This window comes from Prionailurus viverrinus, chromosome E1 (genome assembly GCF_022837055.1).
Source record: "Prionailurus viverrinus isolate Anna chromosome E1, UM_Priviv_1.0, whole genome shotgun sequence".
In the NCBI taxonomy this organism is placed as follows: Eukaryota; Metazoa; Chordata; class Mammalia; order Carnivora; family Felidae; genus Prionailurus; species Prionailurus viverrinus.
Genome location: NC_062574.1, coordinates 16,980,320 through 17,006,637, shown reverse-complemented (window position 1 = coordinate 17,006,637; position 26,318 = coordinate 16,980,320). Strand labels below are relative to the sequence as shown.

The following is a 26,318-nucleotide window of genomic DNA, read 5'->3' as shown; positions in this document are numbered from 1 at the left end:
AAAAAGAATGAAATTTTATTGGGGATGGATAAACATCACAGAGGTGGGATGTCAAAGAAGTTCAGTTTCACATACTGTTTGTCCTATTCCATTCATCTCCTAGGAACAGAAATATACACTGAGAATTTATATTCTCCACAGATGCTGCAACTTTTCAAACTAAAGCGCTCCACAATAGAAAATAAAAAATTAATAATAATAGAAATTAAAATATTTTTGGTGTTGTGGGAATTTGGTATATCAACCTTAGGAGAAACATTGTACAGGTGACCAGTGTGAACAGTATGGGTCTGAACTGCCTAAGTCCACTTATGTGCAGATTTTTTCCGCAAATATATTGGAAGGTATTTCAGAAAGCTGCAGCAACTTGAAAAAATTCACAGATGAACCATGCAGCACAGGAAAAGTCAGAAGTTATTATAAGAATATAGTATATAATACATATGACATACAAAATATATATTAATTGGCTGTTTATTTTATTAGTAAGGTTTCTAGTCAACAGCAGACTGTTAGTAGTTAAATTCCGGGGGAGTTAAGTTATACACAGATTTTTCTATGAACAAGAGGGTCAATGCCCCAAACTCCTGCTTCAAAAAGGTCAACTGTAATTCTAAGTCTTCTACATTTAAAAACTAAACTGTTACAACAAAACAAAACAAACAAACAAACAAAACCAAAAAACAACCCTAACACTCTAAAATACACTAACCCAGAGGTTTCTCTTAATTTGAAAGTAATTCGAGCCACTGGATTCTGTTGCTTTAACAGACATAACTAATGCCCAATCCCTCAGGTTACTAAAATAAGGATCACAATCCTCTAGAAACAGATTAATGCAGAAAACAAGAGTTGCTCAATTTGCACAAACCTGCAAAAAATGAAGTGGGCCCATATTTGCCCTTTGGTGTGTAACACTAGCAATCTATTTATAAATAATTTGCTACATCCTTTCCAAATCACAGGAACACCCAGAAGTCCTTGATGTTCTTAGCACATTTCTTCAGGTTAAACCTAATTACATTACTGGCAGCAACATCCTGCACCATTCAACAAAGCAAAGTTAATTTTAACCCTGTCTTAAAGTAGTTAGGATACCAATTTTTTTTTCTTTCACCTTAGAAATTCAGAAACATTATGGGATAGCATCTACACCACTACTCTTTAGCACCAAGGCAGTTTAACATAATTAAGAGGACTCACAGTTACTGGAAAGACCCAAGAAGAGATGTGAGCAACATGATACATAGAAGTTTGGACCCTTCTATTACTCTGAGGTCCAACAGCTCTTGGAAACAGAGAATGACAACATCCTTAATTATTTAGCTTTGGGCAGTGGTTTCTCAGTGTTAGTCAAAAGGAATTGCTCAATTTCAGGAGTGATTACACATAAGCACACAAACAAAAAGCAGTAATTTAGGGGAAAAAATCCACTCTAGATTTATCAAAAAGAAATTTTGACTTGAATGTATTACAACCTCACCATTCCTGTTCATCTTCATTGTGCAGATTTACTCTTTAGTTAACCTGCTTAAGTAAGCGTGGTTCCAGTAAAACCAAAGTTGAGAGCTCTCTTTGTTTTTTTTCCTCCTTGGTTCCTAGCCAATTACTGCTCTGACTTCAAACACACACAAGTGTGGATAAAGTCACATAAAATTATCACCACCAACGAAAACATAAATGTACCTTTATACTGTGACAGCAGATCATTAACCTTTCCTTCATATTTGAAGGCCAGAACACCTAGAAGATTCACTAGATGTAAATTTACTTGATCATCTTTTAAAGGCATTACACTTTTTAAAAATTTTTATTTTTTGTTTGTTTTTATATTAGAGAGTGAGTGGGGGACAGGGTACAGAGAGTGAGAGAAGGAGAATCCTAAGCAGGCTCCACGCTCAGCAAAGAGCCTGATGTTGGGCTTGATCCCACAACCCTGGGATCATGAACTGAGCCAAAATCAAGAGCCAGACGCTCAACTGACTTGAGCTACACAGATGCCCCAAACAATCCGCTTTTTGAGGCTATCTTCTCTGCATAAGAATCTGATAACTACAAAAAACAGTCGGCAGTAATTTAAAATCAAAGAAAAAGAAACATCCTATGCTTCTTTTAACTATATTAGTTTCTTTACCCACCAAAGAGAGAAAAAAAAGACCTTAAATTGCAAATAAATGCCTGGTTTCAATCCATTATCAATAATCAATTATTCTAATTATGTTTGTCCATTTCTGTAAAATACATGATTTAGATTTAAAAAATATCACGGAGGAGCACCTGGATGGCTCAGTCGGTTTAACATAATTGGCCAACTGTAAGTTGCCAACTTTAAGTGGCCAACTTTAGCTCAGGTTGTGATCTCATGGTTTGTGAGTTTGAGCCCCACATTGGGCTGTCTGCTCTCTGCACAAAGCCCACCTTGGACCCTCTGTCCCCCCATCTCTCTGCCCATCCCCACTCATGTTCTCTCTCAAAAATAAATAAAACATTACAAAAAAATAAAATAATAAAAAACATCATGGATGAGGGGTGCCTGGATGGCTCAGTCTGTTAAGCGACTGACTCTTGATTTCGGCTCAGGTCATGATCTCAGGGTTTGTGAGTTCGAGCCCTGCATTGGGCTCTGCTTTGACAGTGTGGAGCCTGCGAAGGATTCGTTCATTCATTCATTCATTCATTCTCTCTCTCTCTCTCTCAAAATAAATAAACTTAAAAAAATATCATGGATGATAACTATACTTATGCAATGAGAACAAAGAAATTTAAAAACTTGAAAGGCAAAAAAAAAAATTCATAAAATTATAACAGAGAGTAGGACTTCTTGGTTCCAGGCTTGTCAAATACAGGTAATTTTTGCTAAAGAACGGTTTCAGAGCTAGAAAAAGATGGAAGGCTACACCTAAATTATTCTACAAATCAGACATAAGATGGACAAAGACTGTATCAAAGATTCAACAAATACTCAAAAGCAAAAATCGTAAACAATAGTAAACCAAATCCAGCAATCTCTTAACAAATAATGCAAATAGCATGTAAGGATGATTTAACTTAGTAACTCAATATAAGTTGCTGCACTACTGGCAAATGGGGGGAAATATTATCATTCCAATAGATGTCCAAAAATCACTTAAAAAATTCAATAACTATACCTAAAAATCTTTGATTGGATATACAGCTGACCCTTGAACAATGTGGGGGTCAGGAGAACTGAGCCCCCATGCATTTGAAAATCTGCAAATAACTTCTGGCTCTCTGAAAACTTAATGTCTACTGTTGACTAGAAGCCTTACCAGTAGCATAAATAATCAATAATACATATTTTGTATACATATTCTATAGTGTATTCTTACAATAAAGTAATCTAGACAAAAGAATGTATTAAGAAAATCATAAGAAAATATATTTATAGTACTGATTATAAAAAAATCCATGTATAAGTGGACGTACAAAGATAAAATCCATAAAGTTCAATCCTCAACTTGAGAAATGGCCTATGCCAGAACCTATAGCACACAATACATCTGCTAACAAAACATAAGAAACATTCCTTTCACAGTGGAAAACAAGATAAAACCATTAGCACTGCTATTATTTAACATTCCACTAAAGCCCTAGCCAAAGCAATGTTTCAAATAAAACTCATTTACAGATGATATAATGATGCATGGAGAAAAGGAAAGAAAATCAACTTAAAAATCTATTGGATATTAGGACCAAGCAAGAGTTCAGCAAGGTGGTCTGATATAAAAGCAAATATAGAAATTTTTACTACACAGTTACAGTGACTAATTAGAAACTGTCATGGGAGAGAGCTCAAGAAATACATTAAAACAAGAGCAACAAAAACTTTAAGAAACACCCATGAATATACCTAATAAGAAATGTGTAACTACTATATGAGGAAAAGTAAAATTTAAATGAAAAGCATTTAAAATACAGTAAACACACACACCACATTACTCACTGGAAAGGCTCATTTCATAAAGCTGTTAATTCTCTCCAAAACCAGTTCAGTGCAATTTCAGTCAAAATCCAAATAGGATTTTTGTTTGTTTATTTATTTGGGGGAGAGAGAAAGAGTCCCCCGGGTGTATGCAAATGAGCAGGGGAGAGGGAGAGAGAGACTCCCAAGTAGGCTCCAATAGGGGAGAGCCCCATGCAAGGCTTCATCTCAGTAACTGTGAGATCATGACCTGAGCTGAAATCATCAAGATACTTAACCAACTGAGCCACCCAGGAGCCCCCTTAACAGGATTTTTTTTAAGTGGAAATTGACAAGGTGTTTCTAAGACATTTGGAAATAAAATAAGAATAGCTGATACATTAAAACATAATAACGAGGCAAGCCTTGCCATACAAGATATCAAAATACCCACTAAATTCCTATAGTAAGTACACAATGTGGTATTGGTGTATGAATAGAAAAACTATCAATAGGACTTAATTGTACAGAATCAACTCCAAATATCTATTAGAATTTAATATACAATAACTGTAGTGTTTCAAATCAGCAAAGTGAGAATGGACTAAATAAATGATACTGGGATAAATGACTATCCATTTGAAAAAAAGGTAAAGTCAACACCCCTATCTCACATTATAAATTCCAGATATTTTAAAGAGTGAAATATTTAAAAAGTATGGACTTATTAGAAAAAACATAAAAGAATACTTTTATAATCCTGAAAGTGGGTGGGAAGGGTTTTTTAAACAAGATACAAAACTCTGAAATCCTAAGAGAAAATATCAGATTTTATTAAATAAATATTAAAAACTTTTAGGAGCACTTGGCTGGCTCTTTTAGAGCATGCAGCTCTTTTTTTAATTGTATTTTTGAGAGAGAGGGAGAGAGAAGGAGAGAGAGGGAGAGAGATGGAGGGAGAGAGAGGGAGAGAGAGAATGAACGAACAAGCCAGGGGAGGGGCAGAGAGAGAAAGAGATGGAATCTGAAGCAGGCTCTAGGTTATAAGCTGCCAACGCAGAGCCCCGTGCCTTGCTCGAAATCACAACCCATGAGATCTTGACCTGAGCAGAAGTCAGATGCTTAACTGACTAAGCCACCCAGGTTCCCCTGAGCATGCAACTCTTGATCTCAGGGTCACAAGTTCAAGCCCCCACTTGGGTGTGGAGATTACTTAAAAATAAAATCTTAAGAAAAAAAATAAAAAACTTTCATTTTTTAAGTTTTTAATGTTTTTATTTTATTTTTGAGAGAGAGACAAGAGTGCAAACAGGGGAGGGGCAGAGAGAGAGGGAGACACAGAATCCGAAGCAGGCTCCAGGCTCCGAGCTGTCGGATCAGAGCCTGACATGGGGTTAGAACCCACAGACCGTGAAATCATGACCTGAGCCAAAGTTGGACGCTTAACCGACTGAGCCACCCAGGCGCCCCTAAAAACTTTTATAACAAGATGAAAAATTAAAAGACACATAATAAACTGGTAGAAAGGGTTTTGGGTTCTTTTTTTTTTTTTTTTTTTTTGGCTACATATTAAGATCATGTAGAGTACATCAAAAAGAAACAAATACCAACAGAAAAATAGTCATAAGTACAAACATGCCAATTACAGAAGAAAAGTGAAAAAGACCAATAAAAAAATATAAAAGGATACTTAAACCTCTATAGTAATAAAGGAATTGCGAATAGAGAAATATTTAAGAGCAGGCCCTGGAGTCTGAATGCCTATGTTTGCACCCTGGCTATATAATATTATACAAGTAACTCAACATCTCTGTGCCTCTCATCTGTAACTGAGGAGAATATCTAACTCATAAGAAAAAAGAAAGATAATATGAATAGTATTCAAAATAATGCCTAGTACATAGTAAGAGTTCAATAACGTGCTATTTAATGTTATTATTAGTATTACCAGGATTGGTGAAGGTCTATTCCTACAGCTGGTAAAAGCAAATTAGCAAAGCCTTTTTTGAAGGCAATTTGGCAGTATGTATCAAATTTTTAACATATACATACCATTAGACCCAGAAATTCCACTGCTACAGATTTATCTGAAGAAATGTTTCCATATGTATACAAAGATAGCAGTCCAGTACAGCAGTGTAGGAGCTCTGTGTTTTGAGACAGGAAATGCTGGTTCTAGTTTCAGTTCTGCCAATAACAAATCATGTAACTGCTATGCAAAAATCACTGCACCATTTCAATTTTTTTTTTAGTTTATTACTTCATAAAATGTGGATGAGGACTTGCTCAATCTGCCTCAGAGGAATACCTTAAGGATGTTGTTGCCAAGTGCAGCCCCTGGACCAGCATCATCTAGGAACTTGTTAGAGATACAAAACACCTTTCAGTTTCACAAAAAGTTACATTTTGGATAATTATCTGGATATGCTCTCCTGTTGTTAAATTTGAGCTTTAGAAAGCATCCATGTATAGCTTCGAAATCAAACTCATATATGAAATCAAATACTAAATACAAGTATTTTAGGTCAAGGATAAAAAGCTCAAGGTAACCCATTTCACAATCAAGCAATGTTTCAAGCACTTAAGTTCCAAGATTTTTGATCAAAGGTTTTCATAATGGGAATACTGTTTTAATGGTAGCCTCTGTCAGCATTTTGTCTAATAATTCTTGATCTTTTTCTGATCTTTTTTGGTAGGCACAAAAATAGCCACCTATTTGATACATTGTTTGGCATATACCAATAATGCTAGAAGACCCCTTGCTTAGTGGCCACCTCTCAGGGATTGAATGTTGGCTCTCGAAACATAACATAGGCTCCCTTATTTTTCAGAAATTCTAATTTCTCTTTTATTAAAAAAGTATGTATAGACTCTTAAAGGGCATGTAACTTCTCATGATTATTTGAGAAGTCTGATTTAAGACTCCTGAAATTTGATCCTATGATGCTCTGGGTTGCTCACATATTTTTTTCTAGTAGGATTAAAGCTTATGGCAGGGACTATTCTTAGTTTCTGGAGTGAATTTAATCACTTCTTAATGTTCTTCATTGATACTTCAAAATTAACCCCCTATTTGGTGAGTTTTATGCAATGACAAAGGGAGACCATAATCTAATAATGATGATATAATTTCCAGTAAAATACAGTAATACCCTAGTTATTCTCTAATTTCATCTATATATAACAGTTGAAACTCAAGAAATTAGTATGAACCTGTGAAATCACCAAAAAGGTATCTAAACACCATACTCCAAAGGTCATGAACTTTCTCCATTGGAGAGCCCCAAGGATCTCAGTCTGTTATGCTAGCCTTTTTCCTCTGACACAATTCTCATAGCATTTGTTACTTGGTTTCTAAACCCACAGCAAATCCCAGGCAGCAAATAAGAACAGAATAAAAATTCATGAGTGGGTTCTCAGCAGTGACAAGAGAATTATCTGGCTAAGAGTACACTTGTGTCAAGGTATCCCCTTCCCCAAACATACACTTCAAATTTTTTTTTGAGTCAGTCTCCACTTATGATCCTAAATCTTAATCTTTTAGTTACTCCCACTAGTCGCTATTTATATATCTGGCACCACCAGGGAAATGCTCACACCAATTCAGCTTTACATTATCAAGCCTTAGAAATAATACTTCCCTTTAGGAAAGAGATTAACTTTTTATAAGATCACATTAGAGAATCTAATTTTAAAAATATATTTATCTACACAACATTTTCATATGACCTTAAGGAGTTCACTTTTTTTAAGTCTATTTATTTATTTTGAGAGAGACAGCACAAGTGGGGAGGAGAGAGGGAGGGAGGGAGGGAGGGAGAGGGGGAGAGAGTGGGGGGAGAGAGAGGGGGAGAAAGGGGGAGGGAGGGAAGGAGGGGGAGAGAGAAAGAGAGAGAAAGAGAGAGAAAGAGAGAAAGAGAGAGAGAGAGAGAGAGAGAGAGAATATCCCAAGCAGGCTTCGTGCCACCAGCGCAGAGCCCTACGCAGGACTCAAACTCACCAAACCATGAGATAATGACCTGAGCAGAAACCAAGATCCAGACACTCAACCAACTGAGCCACCCAGGTGGCCCTAGGAGTTCAGTGACCTTCTAAAGCCAATCCATAAAACTCTAGGTGACCATGGATCCCAAATTAAGACCTTCTACATTACATGCCAAAAATGTGTGTTTCAACAGAATTTTTGGTATTATTTTTATCAGAATGACCTCTAAAGATTCTTAAATAATGATGAACTGGGGAACACTATAAATGCAAAATAAAAATGATGGCTGGTGTAATCCTAATGAATATACTTTAGATGAAGTGAATTTGGATATTACATCTCTTATAAGAAAAAAGGGTAGCAAAAGACAAAAATCAAAGAGATATTCTGCAAATTCTTTAAAAGACTGTCTACGTTAGCAGCAAATCTTAGTGTAGCAAATACATTTTTTTACTGCTAAGTTGAAGATGTCAGCAGTTAAAGACAATTCGTAAGATTAAGTCTCAAAAGTGACCTTGCAACTCCTCAGAATATAATTTTTATAGTGGTTGAAAGCACCAGTCTAGGAAACGGCTCTGGATTCTAATGACAGTTTTATCATTTACTAGCTACATGGCCTTGAGCAATTAACATCTCTGAGTCTCAGTTTCATTGTCTGTAAATAGAACAAATTGGTTCATAGAGTTGCTGTTATGATTATATGAGACAATACACGTTAAACTGTTAGCACGGTGACAAGAGGTCAACAAATGGCAGGCATTAGTTATTAATTTCAATTAACTCATTTTTAATGTAGGTATTTATGGTTTGCAAAGTGTTACTGGCACATATGATCTCTTTTGATCCAACCTGGGGGTAGGAGCCTCATTTTACAGTGGAAGAAACTGAAGTCAAATGATTTACTCAAAGGCAATAATAAGTAGGAAAAGAAATCTGGGCTTAATTTGATTATACTAGGAACTAAAATGCAAAAGCTGAGAAGCTCTGCCTTTTAATGTTTTTTAAAAGTGTAGTTCAATATACGTAAAATTTGCCATTTCAACCATGTTCAGTGGCATTAAATACATTCACATTGTTGCGTAATCATCATTCATCCCTAGAACTTTTTCTTCTTTAAAAAAAATTTTTTTTAATGTTTATTTATTTATGAGACAGAGAGAGACAGAGCATGAGTGGGGGAGGGTCAGAGAGAGAGGGAGACACAGAATCTAAGCAGGTTCCAGGCTCTCTGAGCAGTCAGCACAGAGCCCAACGCAGGGCTCGAACTCACAGACCTTGAGATCATGACCTGAGCCGAAGTCGGATGCTCCACCGACTGAGCCACCCTAGTGCCCCTTTTTCTTCTTTTTAAATGAAATTCTATCAAACACAAACTCTCCATTCCCCCTCCCCCAAACTCCTGGGGATTTCTTTAGGTGCCTCAAGTGGAATCATGTGGTATTTGTCCTTTGTCATTGGCTTATTTCATTTAGAATAATGTCTTCAAAATTCATTCTTGTTGCAGCATTTGTCAGAATTTCCTTCTTTTTTAAGGTTGAATAATATTCAGTTGTACTGCATGCCACATTTTGTTTTATCCATTTATCTACTGACGGACATGTGGGTTGCTCCCCATGTTGTTTTGTTTTTTCAAAATATTGTCAACACTATTGATATTGGTTATCCAGTTTCTGATTATTCCCTCCTTTCCTTCTCTTTTATTCCATTTCTTTTTTTTAAGAAAAAAAATGCAAGGGGCGCCTGGGTGGCGCAGTCGGTTAAGCGTCCGACTTCAGCCAGGTCACGATCTCGCGGTCCGTGAGTTCGAGCCCCGCGTCAGGCTCTGGGCTGATGGCTCAGAGCCTGGAGCCTGTTTCCGATTCTGTGTCTCCCTCTCTCTCTGCCCCTCCCCCGTTCATGCTCTGTCTCTCTCTGTCCCAAAAATAAATAAACGTTGAAAAAAAAAATTAAAAAAAAAAAGAAAAAAAAGAAAAAAAATGCAAGTAAGTGGCTGATTTAATTCTGTAGAGTTGATATACACACCACTAAAACCACTTTATTTTGTGGCTGTTTTTTGTAGGAGCTCCACCATGAATCAACACAAAGAAAAAACCTGAAACTCAAATGAGCTTAATTTGATTTGGTAGGAGAGCAAACCATCAATTAAAATAAATTATGTGTAACATTATAAATCACTTCACATGCTATTTTAGGACTGTTAATAAGAGATAGTGGAAAGTTTCTGTTGTTGGACATTAAAAAAAGTTTTTCAGGGTTGACCTGGGAGGGAGAAAGAAACATTCCCTAAGTATCCAAAAGTCTGGAAAAACCTCAGTAGCTGACTCTCCTGAAGCCACTCCGGAGTGAGTGCTAACACACTACGAAGACCAAACTGCTGCTACACAAAGTAACCCTCGCCTTAACTGTGAGGCGAGATTAACCACAAGCTTCGGCACACAGTTCTCAGAAATAGCTCAACCACAATGGAAGGGAAGGACGACAACTCTAGAGACTTCAAAAAAAGCAGCGACGATTTAAGATGCGTTGAATCCTGTACTTTCGTGAATGAAGGTGTGCATGCAGGCTTGGATTTTGAGTACGTACTGGTACAAGGGGGAGATTAAAGGAAAAACAGCCAAATTACCGAAATCCAATTTTCTTAAATAATTCCAGACTACATACAGCCAGCGGGAGCGAAGAATGGACAGCCTTCTTTTGTGTGAACGGCTTTCGAAAAGAAACCTATAGTCACACGCAAATTTATTTGAAACAGCAACCCCAAAACAACAAACACGGGAGCTTGATCTCCAGCAGGACCCGCGAGGGAGTGCAAGCGTTTCCGGGCGACGGTTCAGAAGCTACAGACCGCCCTTCACCCAGAGCCTCCCGGCTCGGCTGTCACTCGGTCACCATAGACAGCTTCCAAGGGAGGACTGCACTTTCAGCTTCCCTCAAAGTTTACCAGAAATTCTCGCAAAGGGTTCTTTAATCCGCCCAACCCCCAGGGACACTTTCTGCCTCCAAGAACTGCTCCACAGCTTCACCCCACTATATCCCCGGACACTTCGAGACCTCCAAGCACGCAGGGCGCGATTTCGCCCTCGCTTGCTTGCTTGCTCCCCAGGATGCTGGGGAAAGCGGCTCCGGAAAAGCAAACTTTCCGAGCTTTCGCGGAGGGCGGGAGGGCGCGCCGCGAACTCACAGCTGGTTGATGGCGTTCTGAGAGATGACCGCGTTGGCGGAGAAGTAAGGGATCATGTCGGGGCTACCGAGGTTGCAGGTGCAGGCGGGAGACGCCTTCCTCTCGCGGGCCAACGTGCTCAGGGTCATGAGGCCAGCTCAAGGCGCACAGCTCCGCATCCTGGCCCCTCCCGGCTCGGGCACGAGGCGATCGCGTAGGGCTCCGCGGGGCCAGAGGCGCGGGCAGCTCGGGATCCCCGCGTCCAAACTGGGCCCGCCAGGTCGCGCGGAGGCAGTCGCCGCAGCCCTAGGGCTCGGCTGTGGAGTCCCGGCGGCCGGGCGCCACCAACATCCCACCCCAACCCGCGTCCGGGGCGGGGCGCTGCGGCGGGGCGGGCCGAGCCGAGCGGGCGGGGAGAGTCCTAAGAGCAGAGAGGGTCGGCCCTTTCGGGCGCTCCGCCCCTGAGCTCGTGGCACCCACCGGATCACGCTGCGTGCCTCTCGGCGGGCGAGCGAGCGAGGGTCGGCACGAAGACGTCGCGGCTCGTGTGAAGGAGTGAAGCGAGCCTGGGGTGAGCAAGAAAGGCTCGCGTTTCTTGGGAATGTTTCCACAGAAAGGTCCTGCTTATCTTGAACGGCTCTATACATTGAACCTCAAATCCCATTTTTCAAATGATCTTAAAACTTTAATAAAAGGTCGTACATTAACAAATGTAACGAATACTTACCAGCGGTTTTCTAGGTGTTAAGGGCTAGGGAAATTCGGTAATAAACTAAATTTTTTTTTAAAGCAAAACATCTGAAGTTATAATGGGGAAAAAACCTATTTACATTGTCGATTACATCTGCTAACCCTTGTAAATAAATTTATAAAAGGCTTTCCTAACCATCCTCCAAACCAAGGACTCATAGCGTTAGCTGCACATACGAATCACCTGTGGGGATTTTAAACACTCCAATCCCTGGCTACACCACAGACCAATCAAATCAGAGTCTCCTGAAGTTGGGATCCTAAACATCAATATTTTTTCAAAGCTCCCCGGGTGATTCCAATACGCAGCTGTGGTAGATAGCTATTGTGCCAGATGATCTAGGAGAGGGAGACAGGCTAGAGAATATAACCTTACTTTACAGATGTGGAAATAAATATAAAGGGTCTAGCCAGATAACCTCATTTGTAAGTGACATCACTTAGATAGGAACCCTAGTTTTATGACTTCTGATCTAGGTTGGGCTTTTCCCACCAACCCTATATACCCTGATGCCTTCATGAGTTTAATCCTTTATCAATGTTGCTAACAACTCACTGAGCAATGCCTTTCACCTGACCAGGAACCAACTCGCTGAAAATCTCTTTTCTCTCCTGCATGCTATATAGTGGTTTACAAAAGGGGCTGACCTGGTGTGGGCACTCAGTAAAGTTAGCTCCCTCACCTCTTCCCCTTCCAGTCTCATCAGAACAAATATTTTCAGGTATGAGCATTTTATGCTTTTTGAATACTTGACTAAACTATATATCAATGGAACTGTCAGGAGTTCTAGAGCTGGAAATTAATAATTTTAAAAAATGATTTCACTATTCTATTGCCAGACAAAAGAGACTAAAATGAGGAAGAAGTCACTTTAAGACTCAACATATGCTAGAATCAAGAAGAAATATGTCTTTAATTTTTATTTTTTAATGTTTATTTTAGAGAGAGAGACAGAGCAAGCAGGGAGGGCAGAGAGAGGGAGACACAGAATCAGAAGTAGGCTCCAGGCTCTGAGCTGTCAGGACAGAGCCCAACTTGGAGCTCGAATCCATGAACCAAGAGATCATGACCTGAGCTGATGTTGGTCGCTTAACCTGAGCCACTCAGGTGCCCCTTAATTTTTTTTTAATGTTTACTTATTTTTGAGAGAGAGAGAGAGAGAGAGAGAGAGAGAGAGAGAACGAGCGGTGGAGGGGCAGAGAGAGATGGAAACACAGAATCCAAAGCAGGCTCTAGGCTCTAAGCTGTCAGCACAGAGACCAACGTGGGGCTGGAACTCAAGAACTGTGAGGCACCCCAAAATGTGTCTTTGTTTTATATATACAATTTTTCAGATCTCTTTTTCTATTGGGAGGTTTGGCAATTTTCTAAATACTAGTAATTAAATAATCTAAATTATACATTCTATGCCTAAAACCAGAAACTCTTTTGTTAGTTTATCCTTCCATAAAACTTAAAAGTTGGTGGGGTGCCTGAGTAGCTCAGATGGTTAAGTGTCCAACTCTTGATTCTGGCTCAGGTCATGATCTCATGGTTGGTGGGATCAAGTTCCTAGTCAGGCTCTGAGCTGACAGCGCAAAGCCTGCTTGGGATTCTCTGTCTCTTTCTCTTTCTCTGCTGGTCCCCAGCTTGTGCCAATGTGGGCGCGCATGCTTGCACTCTTTCTCAAAATAAATAAATAAAGATTTTTTAAAAAAACCTTAAAGTTGTTGCCCAGGGATTTGAAATATTGCAAACTCATACTGGAAATAGGATCTAAGTTTCCTATGGATCTGATAATAGGAAAGAACCAGTTGGCAAGTGAAGAGTTAATGAAAGGTCTGGAGTCCAGTGCATCATCGTCTTCATCCATCTCTAGTAAGGAAAATGTTTGAAAGATTTATTCAGGCTGTGTCAGCAGGCACCCAAATGGCAGTGTAAGAAAAAAAAAATCTGCTGATACACCCCAAAATAAATTGCTTTAAATATCTGGCAAAGTTGCCAGTTTGAAACTTCTTCCAGGCTGTAATTTATTATAGCCTCCTGGCAGTGATCAAAAAAAAAAAAAAAAAAAAAACAATGCAGCAGGCTCTTTAGAAGAGCACTGTTAAGGTGAGTCCAGTTCCTTTCATGACAGCAGAGATGGGATTTTATGGAAGTCAATACTAACTGATGCTGCTTATGGAAGACGATGGAATGTCATCTGTATCTGTCTGAAAAAGAAGTCAGCAGGAAATGTATCTTACTCAATTCACACTTAATATCTCTGGCATTTAAAAAACGCTAAAGATAAGGATTTCATAAATATGTATATCTGTCTTTTATAGATAGGTTCCTATAGTGACACTCCAGAAGTGCATAGTCCTTTGTTTCCCCTCAAAAGACCTCTGCCAGTGCCTTTTCAGCGAAGTCTATTTTAACACCCCCATCTAGGCCTTTTCAAAAGCTTTCAAAGTTAAATTCTTGCTTTGAACTGTAATATAGGAAATTGGGAAAGTGCTACAACGTGCCTCATAGGTTTTTAAGAAAAAAATGGAATCATCTTTGCAAAGTGAGGTACCTTTAAGGGAATAGATCTTTCTGCTACTGTTTTTAAAAGTTTAACAAATTCCTTTTCTTTTCACAATCTGCAGAGTGTCAAAATGTCAATCAATTTAGTTTCAGCTCAATTTAATCCTTTACTCTACACTGTCAGAAAACAAGGCTCTAGGGAGCAAGCTCTCTGTACCCAAGCTTCTAGGAATTCAAAAATGATTCTAAATTAGACTGAGCGATGTGAAATAAATGAAGCTAGTTTTCTACTCCACATGAAGTCCAAAGGGGCTTTTAAAAATGTGCACAAAGGCCCCGAAGAAAAATTGTTGCATTTCTTCACACTCTTGTTTGAGTTAGAAGATTTAAAATAAATTTTGTCATGTCATTTGGTGACCGTTTCAAGGCTCAGAAATATGAATATTCTATAATGTTAATCTGGCTCTTGATAGCATCAGCTATGACCAGATTAAATTTTTATAGAATTATATGTTAAAAGCATTAACAAAATTTTAAAGTAATAGATGTCTCTTGTATCCATCGGTACTTCCATTACTATGCCTTCATGTGTCTCTCCATAAGATACAAACGCTGTAAAACTGTAAAACCAGAGACTTACTTGTTGATCAATCGGTATTCCAGGACAGATATGAAAGTGCACTTAAGTGTGAGTGAAGGATGTAGGCATGTTTTTGCTGCTGTAACAAAATTTCATCCTGGGTGGATCACTTGAAGGGAAGGTAGCTAATGAACTAAAAAGTGACAGTGTAAAGTGCCAAAAGCAGTAGGCCAGAAACCAGAGAGGACCTAAGTTCTAGTTCTAACATAGCCACTTAATAAACTAAGATTTTGGCTAAGCCACTTATTTTCATCTGTAAAATGGGATAATAAAACCCTAAGGAAAGGTCCCCAAATCTGTTTTTGTGAGAGTTAGGAACCTTAGGAAAGGAATATCATTCAGCTTAGAAGTCCTGAAAAATACATTTAATCCACTTAACATAAACAGTCATCTAGATGAAAGCAGTAGAGCCCAGCAGTTAAAAATCTCAATCTTGGTTTTATATATAAAATGGAATATTACTCAATCATAAAAAAGAATGAAATCTTGCCATGTGCCAACATAGATAGAGCTAGAGGGAGTAAGACTGAGAAACAAGTCAGAGAGAGACAAATATCATGGTTTCACTCATGTGAATTTAATTTATGTGGAATTTAAGAAACAAAACAAATGAACAAAGAAAAAAGAGACAAAGGGGCGCCTGGGTGGCGCAGTCGGTTAGGCGTCCGACTTCAGCCAGGTCACGATCTCACGGTCCGTGAGTTCGAGCCCCGCGTCGGGCTCTGGGCTGATGGCTCAGAGCCTGGAGCCTGCTTCGGATTCTGTGTCTCCCTCTCTCTCTGCCCCTCCCCCGTTCATGCTCTGTCTCTCTCTGTCCCAAAAATGAATAAACGTTGAAAAAAAAAAAAAAAAAAATTTTAAAAAAAAAAAAAAAAAAAAAAGAAAAAAGAGACAAAAAACTAGACTCTTAAATACAGAGAACTGGTGGTTGCCAGAAGGCAGGTGGGTGGGGGAGGATGGGTGAAATAAAGGGGATTAACAATACACTTATCTTGATGAACCTTGAGAAATTTAAAGAATTGTTGAATCATTATATTGTACACCTGAAACTAATATAAAACTATGTTAATTATACTTGGAAAAAAATCCTAGCCTTGGAATTAATTGGATGGGTTTGAATCCTAGTGTCACCATTAGCTGTGTATTTTGGATAGTTATTTAATCTATGGCTCAGTATTAGTCCCTAATTTATGAAGTTACTGCGAGGATTAATTTACTCGCAGTATTAACATGTAAAGTGTAAAAGAGTGGCACAAAAATCTACTCTTTGGACTTAAGGGCTCTATAAACTTAAGAGAGCTAAGAGAAAGGTTAAGGAGGAGATTGCCCTTCAGGAATAAAATCAGAGAGTTGGAATCTCCAAAGAACAATCTTAGAGTGCATGGCTGTAATAAATCTTTTTATTTTATTTTTTAAAGATTTTATTTTTTTTAAATTTTTTTTAACGTTTATTTATTTTTGAGACAGAGAGAGACAGAGCATGAACGGGGAGGGTCAGAGAGAGAGGGAGACACAGAATCTGAAACAGGCTCCAGGCTCTGAGCTGTCAGCACAGAGCCCTACGCGGGGCTTGAACTCACGGACCGTGAGATCATGACCTGAGCCGAAGTCGGACGCTCAACTGACTGAGCCACCCAAGCGCCCCTAAAGATTTTATTTTTAAAGTAATCTCTACACCCAATGTGGGGCTTGAACTCACAACCCCAAGATCAAAGGCACATGTTGTACCAACTGAGCCAGGCAGGCACCCCTAAATCTTTTTTTAAGTTTCTTTGCTTCTCTAACTCCTCCATTTGTCTGATCTTTTGGTTGTTTCTCTGAGGTAAAAATTCTTAATAGGGAAAAGACCTATGTGCCTTTCTTCAGGTCATTAAGAAAGCTGTGTGTTGTGTGTGTTTTGTGTGTGTGTGTGTGTGTGTGTGTGTGTGTTGGGAGTGGGCAGGGGGACTCTGAAGTCTGTCTGGCAGCCTTGAGGTAAAGTTGACTGTACATTTTAATTTATGCACCGATGAAATTAAGATGTTGACCAGAAATAATCTTCTATGCTCTTTTCCACCAATCTGAAAAATAGCTAAAGCGGGGCGGGCAGCATTAAAATGTCAGTGAGTCTGATGTCAGAGTTATAGATTCTAGTGACTTTATCCAATGGGCTAACAGAAAGCTCGTTGTATTTGTTTGTATTTGGGATGAGAAGTTGAAGAATGAATGAAAATTAACATACATACAGATTTCGCCAGTGTACCACACCATTTCTTCCAGGAGTCTTCACTATTATTGTTTGCTAGGTAGCTAATTACATTAACTTAATATTGCATTCTGTAGTAATGTGAGATCTGCAGTGTTCACTACATTTTTGTATTTATAACCTTTGAAATAATAGTATTACCTTATATAACTTTATTTAAAAAATACCTAGTCATAAGAAATATGATTATACCTGTCAGAAGACCTATTTGTATTTTTATGTTTTCTCTAAGGGCGTATCTACAGAAATAAATAGTAAATTAATCCCCTGAGTGTCAAAAGGGAGAAAACCAACACTTTAAAGAGTTACAAAACAAAAAGCCTGTTACCTGGAGTAGCACAACATTCTGTCTCCTGTTAATCTGTAAAACGCTAGGATAAAACTCTCAAGATAATACACACAAGTTCCAAACTTGTTGCCCAGACAGCACCAAGAGGTATCTCACTACACTTAGTCAAAGGCACTCTTCATACAATACAATAAACTAAACTCTGTAAACAAAGGCTCTTAAAAGCAATCATTTTGCAATCACCACGTGGCTAATAGTTTTATTTAAAAGAGTATCTGACAATAGTTTTAAACACTGGATAGAGCAATGTCACTGAACCCTTCTAGTCCTTTCCATGGAACTTTCCACCATAAGAGCAATGGGAATACTGAAAAGATCTGCATATCAACTCCATGAGAGGCAATCTCTAAGGCATTCACCCCCATGGTCTTAACCACCATATGCTCCAGTAGGAAAAGATGCTGAAATGCTGCTTTCTTCAGGTTACAAAAGCCCCACATGCTATTGTTTAGTAAAAATAATAGGCATTTATAGATCACTTTTCACATCCAACACACCTTACAAAACATTTAACCATTTCATCCCCATTCTATCTCTTCAAACAGTTTGTTTTTTAAAAACTAGTTAAAAAAAGTAAAAGTAATACATGCTGAATTATTAAAACTTTTTTTCAGTATTCGGAAAGGTAAAATAAAAGTCACTCTTTCATTCCCATCGTCCTACTCCCAGGGATTGCTGTTAATATTTCCAGAAATTTTCTTGCATATGCAAACGTTAATATATTGAAGCTGCTGTTTTAGAAACACACATGCACACAAGCATAGAATTATATATATTATACATATTATTCTGCTTCTTGCTCCCCCCCCCAAACTTATCACTATATCTTAGATGTTTTTCTATGTTTATATAGATTTGCCTCATTCTTTTAAAGGAGTTCATAGTGTTTTATTTTATAATTGTATATAATTTATTTAAACAGTCCACTACTGATGGACATTTAGGTTGTTTACAATTTTTACTATTACATACAATATCACCATGAACATGTCTTTATGCATACATGTGAATATATTTCTTGGATTTACATCTAGAGGTGGAATTGGCAGTTAAAATATTTTAAACATCTTAGGAATTGGTAGATATGATCAAATTGCCCTCCTAAAAGGTTTAGTTTTTTATTTTCCCATAGAACCTTAGCGCCTTCTCTCCTGTGAGCTATTAAATTAACTCAGGGTCCAAGATCCTCTTCTATGTTCCATCTTTTATATACTACATTAAGAAAAACCATGTATATATATATATATATATATATATATATATATATGACACATGCTTAAAGAGAGAAAGTAGAAAAATAGAGTAAATTATAAAGAAAAATATGTTAATTTTTAAAATTTACATAAATTTAATAATTTAAAAAATGTTAAAGAAAAATATTAAAAAAAACTATGTTAAGGATCATTGATTTCAAACAATTACTTAGACTATAATAAATATAGGTAATACTTAAACTATTTTGAAGATAATATAATTTTAAATTCAGAAGATATTTAAGGATCTTGTTGATGCTAATGCTGTAGAACATACTGTAGGCAAATGAGCCAAATGTGGCCTTCAGTGTCCTGGAATGGGGTGAAACAAGAGATAGAAAAATAGAAAGTGAATCGGGGAATAAAAAATGGAGGCTAGACGAGTTGAGGAGGTCTTGAAAATAAAAACATTAATTGACATTTGTTGAGCTAACATTCACTGTGTACCAGATCCTCTATTAAGAGTTTACATGCAGTATCTTACTTAATTCTCTCAAACAACTCTATGATTCTATTCTTATCTTTATGAGGCTCAGAGAGATTGCATAATTTGCTTACTGTTAGATAGCAGTATTTTGACCCCAGCCAGTTATTCTGGTTCCAAAACCTGTTTCCTTAAACCAGTATTCTACACTGTCTCCATGATGATGGAGGTTCACTACAGAACAGGTTAAGTCTGAAAAGTTCTACTGCCAACAGGAAGGACTCCTGGAGACCTTACTTACCTGACTGCACTTGGTATTTTCTCCTCTATTTGATCCTAGCTATGTCTAGCAGGTCCTGACAATAATAGGAACCTAACCTAATATTAAATATAGTACATCTTTTGGCTGTTGTATACCATCCTCTTGCTACCAAATTCCTCAGAATTCTGAATTTCAAACTAATATTCATCACAAGATTCTCTAAGGCATTGATATCTACATTTTGTTTCCCTCGTTTCTTTACTTGGAATCCTACGTGAAGGAGGCATTTAATGTATTTGTGGACAATAATGGCATCGTCATCTTATTTGATGTTTGAAATAAACCTACTAGCTAGGCAGGTATTATCATTCGTTGTGACAGTTAAAGAAAAACATGAACCAGACTAATATCTAGGTGATAAGAAGCTTAGACTCTAGGTGCAAATGTGTCTAATTCATCCTATATGTTGTTGATAGACTGACTGAATTCAGTTGGACTAATCCTGAATAGCTGTATGTCAGGCACTTTCTAAGATACTATCAAAATGACTTAAGAGTTAAGTACTTTTATAATAGTTCCTTACTCAGAATCCCCAAATAGTTCCTTATTCCCTTTCAGAACAAGTCCAAACTCTTCCTTCGGGCCTCCAGATCCTCCTTAATTTAAATCCTACCATAATTCAGTCATTATGGCATGTTACCCACAATTCCATTTCTTCTCAGACACAATCAGTGTAACTATTTTTACCCATTCTCCCAAAATAAGTCTTTGCTATTATTAGGTGGTTTCTATCCTGTCCTCCTGTATCTGAGTCTCATTCTCTTCTCTGTTCAAGTTGTCCCTCTCTGAGACCACTTTCATCTATCTTTCAAATTATCCATATAAAACCTATTTCTCAAGATCTAGTTTCAATTCTCAGCTTTTCCAGTAATTAGAAACTCTACAGGGTTTTCACATTTATCCTCACTTGATTCTCATTACAATCCTGTGTATAGGTAAGCAGAGCTAGCTGGTATTATCAGCTTCATTTTACAGATGAGGAAACTGAAGCTCAGAAATTAGGCGACCCGCCCAAGTTTACATAGCACGTGTCAGAGCTTGGATTTGAACTTAGCTCTTCTAGGGGCACCTGGGTGGCTCAGTCAGGTAAGTGTCCAACTCGATTTCGGCTCAGGTCATGATCTCATGGTTCGAGAGATCAAGCCCCACGTTGGACACTCTGCTGACAGCACACAGCCTGTTTGGGATTCTTTCTCCCTCTCTCTGCCTTTCCCCTGCCCCTTGCATGTGCGTGCTCTCTCTCTACAAACCAACAAACAAACATTTAAAAAAATGAACTTAGGTCTTCTGGTTAAGTCCAATGATCAATTCCTAGTTTATAGTATGCTATGACACTTTTCTAGTTTCTTTGGAATTTATAATCTATATCATTAGTCAAGGTTTTTACTCTCTCTTTTATGCCATATAGCTTATCTTTTGTGGGAGCAAATCAGACACAGTAACTCTCTCTGGTGGTCTTCATAGAGCCTAGTACAGTGCTAGGTTGGTTGGTTGATCCAACCTTATACCACACCCTGCTGTAGTTTTCTTAGGGCTCTAGATAAACATTTCCTGAAGGAATCAATACATTAGTGATCTCCCTCACAGCTGGTATAGGTATAAGCTGGTATAAGACTCCTTTTCACTGCCTCATTTTTCTCCTGCTGTCCTTTTCTGATAGGTAGATGCTTCCTTCATCGGAGAATCCAGTAGAGGGCCTGGAACACAACCCAGTTAGGTAAGGGCTTTATTTTTATTTTCAGGCTTGTCCTAGACTTTCAGGAGCCAAAAGTTCAAATCGCAGCAGGATTGATTCAGCCCTTTCACATGCAATTTAGTACTATGCAGTTTGTTTAGACTGGTCAAGTTTCTAGGCCCTGGCTGAGCAGCATCATTATCTTTTCAAGCTTTCATGTATCAGCTTCCCTGGCTATATTTCACTTTCCATGTCTTTCTTTTCTAAAATCAGGTGAACATGCAAAATCACATACTGATACAATTATACGCTTTTCAAAAACCATGTCAAATATCTTCAAGGAATTTAAATACAATACAGGAAGTTTTTTTTTTTTTTTCTCTTTGGGTTAGTCAAAACCAAGAAGTATGCAAAAGTTATACTCCTTAATCCTTAGTAGAAAGGGGGTACGTTGTATCATTCTTTAGCTAGTGCATCAACTAAGAAAAGATATGGGGTTGTCAGATTCTATTCAATCCACCTCAGCTGGAAGGCCAACTGGACAATGGATCTTAAGTGAAGTGAAAAATACTTTGCCAGGGGAAAACAAAACTAAGTAGCAAATCTTTTAATTTTTAATTGTGAAATATTTCAAACATACAGCAAAGAACGGAGAGGATAACAAGCAGCCAGATACTCAATAGACAGTACTATCACATTCTAACATTTTACTCTTCAGAATTTAAGAAATAAAACATCACAACTGCAGCCCCCTGTAAACTTCTCAATGAGCCCTTTCCCCTTTCTCTGTTTATATAGCTCCTCTTCCTGAATTTGGTGTTCATCTTTCCATTCATGTTTTTATATTATGCATATGGCATATTTTTAAATGTAAAATTAATTCAGAAAAGTGTAGCTTGTAAAGTCTTGAACTTTTAAAAAATTTCTTATATATTGCTACATAAAACACATATAAAAGAATAAATAAAACATTTTTCCTGTTTAAAACTTCTAGTCCAGGGTGGATAGGTGAGTAGAAACATGATAAAGCCAATAGAGCAAAGTGCTAATTGTGAAGCCAGGAGGGGTGTATATTTTGGTGTTTACCGTTCTTTCAATTTGTCTGCACATTTACTTTCTTAAATAATAAAATGTGCAAAAATGAAACAAAAATCTCTAGTTCATATTTTGTGTAAAAATCTCAGTGAAGAGGAGCCTGGATGGCTCAGTTGTTTGAGCGTCCAGTCCAATTTTTGATTTTGGCCCAGATCATGATCCTAGGGTCACGGGATTGAGCCCTGCGTCAGGCTCCAAGCTGAGCGTGGAGCCTGCTTAAGACTTTCTCTCTCTCTCTCTCTCTCTCTCTCTCTCTCTCACCCACCCTCTCCCCCAGCCCCCACTCATGTGCTCTTTCTCACATAAAAAAAAGTCTCAGTGAAGAATAATATCAACTGGTTTCAGATACTTAAGAATCTAGTATAGTTATAGAAAACAGTAATTAGGCTTGCTAGTCTAATTACTGTTTAAGCTCTTGCTTTATGGTATCTAACAAAAAAAAAAAAAAAAAGAAAAAAAAAGAAAAGACCAGTCCCGCTAAGATTTATCTTCACATAGCAACTTCTCGTAAAGCAGTTATTTCAGCTTTGGCTTTTCCATCCTTTACTGGGGAGTTCATGAAATGATCTGAAATGATTTTATAATCCCTTTCTCACCATGATTTAAGCCCAGAGCTGGAAAACTACTTATGATTGATAAGCATCCCTAATAAAATGAGTATATTAATAATTAGACGAGAAATACTTTTAAAAGTTTTTAAAAGATTTTTGTAGTCCCCCTTTATAAACCTTCTAAATGAACTCTTACTTTAGGAAAATGCTCTGTTACAAACTGACCACAGGAAGAACTATAACAAATGATTCATTAATGATAAAAATACCACTGTGATAGAACATGCAAGTGCTTTGCCTGTTTGACGTATTTTCATATTTGTATATTACTTATGCCCCATAATAAGCATGCTAATTTTTTTTAAGGAAGAAGAAATTAAGTCTCAAGGAATGAATCTAAGGTCATGCAACCAATACAAACACATCTCCTAACTCCAATACCAGTGTCATTCTAAAATGCCAGAAATTGCATTATTTATTATTTGTTTGTGGGGTACTTCACTTTAAGTGGGCTAATTTTAATAGTAATTGCTCCTTGAGGCTAATGTTTTCATAATTTTATAGGTAAAGTAATAGATTCAAAGAAAACTAAGCTTGAATGTGGACTGTTTCAATTGTAGAATACTACCTTTTAAAAGGAAGGTCTTTAAGGAAAAGGATTGTGTTGAGTTAAAAATAGAAATTCAGTTTTGGGAAATGAGAGATATTACTGCCTTAACCCAAACTCTAACAAAACACTTTTTTAATGTTTTATTTATTTTTGAGAGAGAGTACAAGCAGGGGAGGAGCAGAGGCAGGGGGTGGGGGGGACAGAGGATCCAAAGCAGGCTCCATGCTGACCGCAGAGAGCCTGATGTAGGCTCAAACTCACAAACCAGGAGATCATGACCTGAGCCGAAGTTGAACGCTTAACTGACTGAGCCACCCAGGCGTTCCTCTAACTACAACAACAAAAATTTTTAAATTACTTCTTGCAATTAATCATTTAGGTTAAAATTAAATTTAAAAATATGTCCAAGCTGATTTTTTAAATTGAGCAAATAGGAAGATATAATAAGTGGCTGTTAAAAATAAAGTCCTTAGTGTAATTTATTGATTGCTGAAAACCACTTATAATTATAGTCCCTTTAATGTCATAGAAAATAAATTTGGGGCTTTGAGTGAGAGTATGGTGACGGATTTAGCTAACACTGAATGAATTACAATTAAGGAAAGATTTTTTTTTCTTATATTATTACCATGAGTAATTTATTCTAGATATTACTGGAACAGAGGTGGATGATTAAACAGTCAGTTAAATTATAACAAAAACATAGCTCCCAAACTCTTCACTTGAAACTCTTCATAGTTGAATGGAATCCAAAGTGGCACCTAAATACACATTTAAAACTTAATTCCTCTAAGAAGAAATCCCATCACTAAAAAAAGAACAAAAGCACACAAATACCCACCTTTGTGGGCAGTTAAATTTCATCTTTGTCTAATGCAATCCCTGCTTACAGGCATTTTAGTTCCACAGAGCCACCCCATCTCCAAAGGGCCATACTGATGATATTGGACTATTTTGGGTGATACTGCTTGAATGATGGATGTGTTCAACCAAACATTAAGTTCACATTTTTCAAAGAGTTCAAATTTTGTTCTGCATCCCAAAAAACATAAGAGGTAGCCATTGTTTGCTCCGAGGACCTTTTCTTAAAAAATCTCACAAGTGGGGTGCCTGGGTGGCTCAGTCCACCCTTGATCTTGGCTTAGGTCATGATCTCACAGGTTTGTGAGATCAAGCCCTGCGTTGAGCCCTGAGTCAAGTTCTGCGCTGACAGTGTGGAGCCTGCTTAGGATTCTCTCTCCATCTCTCTCTCTGTCCCTCCCCTGCTGTCTCTCTTTCAAAATAGATAAGCATTGACAAAATAATTTAAAAAATGTCACAAGAAAGAGGCTTGAGTCAGTCAAACTAAAGCGTTCTCTACAGAAGAACTGCTGCTTACACTTTTACATGGGCATACTAGTAAGTAGTGAAATGGTAAGTGCTAATACTTTAGAGAAAAACTCTATAATAATAAAAACAGAACAATGGGAGACAGAATATTAAATTTCTTATACTGAATCTTCACAACAGGGCTTTCAAAGTCCTTTCAAATAGTAATTCATGTTTGAATATATACTATAATTACTGCTCATATTTTACAGATGGATAAACAGAGGCATACCAAAATATGAAAACCAACTCTGCCAGGCACCGTTAATGCTAAGCATTCAAAAAAAAAATGAGGATATATAATTATATACCAAACAGTTCACAGTAAAAAAGCAGGGGAGACAGATGAGATACATGAAAAATTGGCCCTCAGCTCACCAAACTACTTAATGTTCTCCCTGAATGCTGTTCTCGTTACTGGTCTGCATTTGCAGATGTTGTCCACCCAAATTGAAAAGCCTATTCCTCCCCTCCACTCATCACCACCCAATGCTGTCTGGTTAGTACTTTACTTAAGACCCCTTCTATAAAGGTTATAATGGGTCTTAGTAATAGTAAATAGCATTTATTGAACATTTACTATGTTCAATTAAGCATTATGCCAAACTATGTAAATGGATTCTGTCACATTTCATCATCACAGCAATCTGTGAGAATTGCTAACCAGCTTTTTTTTTCCTTAAAAACATTTTTTTTCTTAATGTTTATTTATTTTTGAGAGAAAGAGAGAGAGCGCAAGCAGGGGAGGGGCAGAGAGAGGGGGAGACACAGAATCCGAAGCAGGCTCCAGGCTCTGAGCTGTCAGCACAGAGCCCAAAGCAGGGCTCAAACCCACGAACTTCAAGATCATGACCTGAGCTGAAGTTGGAAGCTTAACTGACTGAGCTGCCCAGGCACCCCCAAACAGCTTCTACTTTTAAAGGACTTGCTGGACTGACAGTCTCCATTCTCTCTATAAAGCACACTGTCATAGTAGCAGAGATGCTCCTGCTTAGCAGGCTACTCCTCTCTAGTGATGCCCATTCACTTCTACTTTTACCAGTTAAGCTACATGCTTATCAAGAATCTGCGTGTTTGTTTTAAAAACGGTCGTATACATTGCATTTCTTATCATAATTGTATAATTTAATTATTATGTAAACTAACTACATACGTGTACAGAAATAAAAAGTTGTTATTTCTAAGAATATGAACTCGAATGTTTTTGACAAGCCTAATCAATAAAGGAGACTTACTTTAACAACTGCTGTTTAATTAGGTGTGGCTAAGGGGGCTGTAAGAGACTGAAAGAAAATGCTAAATTTCTAGTAGAATTCTGTACTTAACTCTTGCCACAATTATCTATAAGTTCTCTAAAGAAACCAAAACAGGAAACTAAAAAACAATGCTTGCGTTATGGGTTGGGTTATACAAGAAAAACTATAAATCACACGATCAGAAAACCAGGACAATCCACATCTCATCTAATTCTAAAATCC

General features: G+C 37.7%; 1 protein-coding gene across 6 annotated transcripts in view; it reads right to left on the bottom strand.

The window, feature by feature from the left end:
* Positions 1 to 26,318, bottom strand: part of SSH2 (slingshot protein phosphatase 2) — a 257,943-nt gene that overhangs the window by 95,857 nt on the left and 135,768 nt on the right. The window contains exon 1 of one of the 6 annotated variants that reach the window (XM_047834000.1): positions 11,089 to 11,420. The exons of 4 other annotated variants lie outside the window; for them this stretch is intronic. In XM_047834000.1, coding sequence (XP_047689956.1) covers positions 11,089 to 11,216 — 128 coding nt within the window. In that variant the 5' untranslated portion in view covers positions 11,217 to 11,420. Of the gene's footprint in view, positions 1 to 11,088; positions 11,421 to 26,318 lie in introns of those variants that run through there. One more of the 6 variants, XM_047833997.1, reaches the window with a different exon arrangement.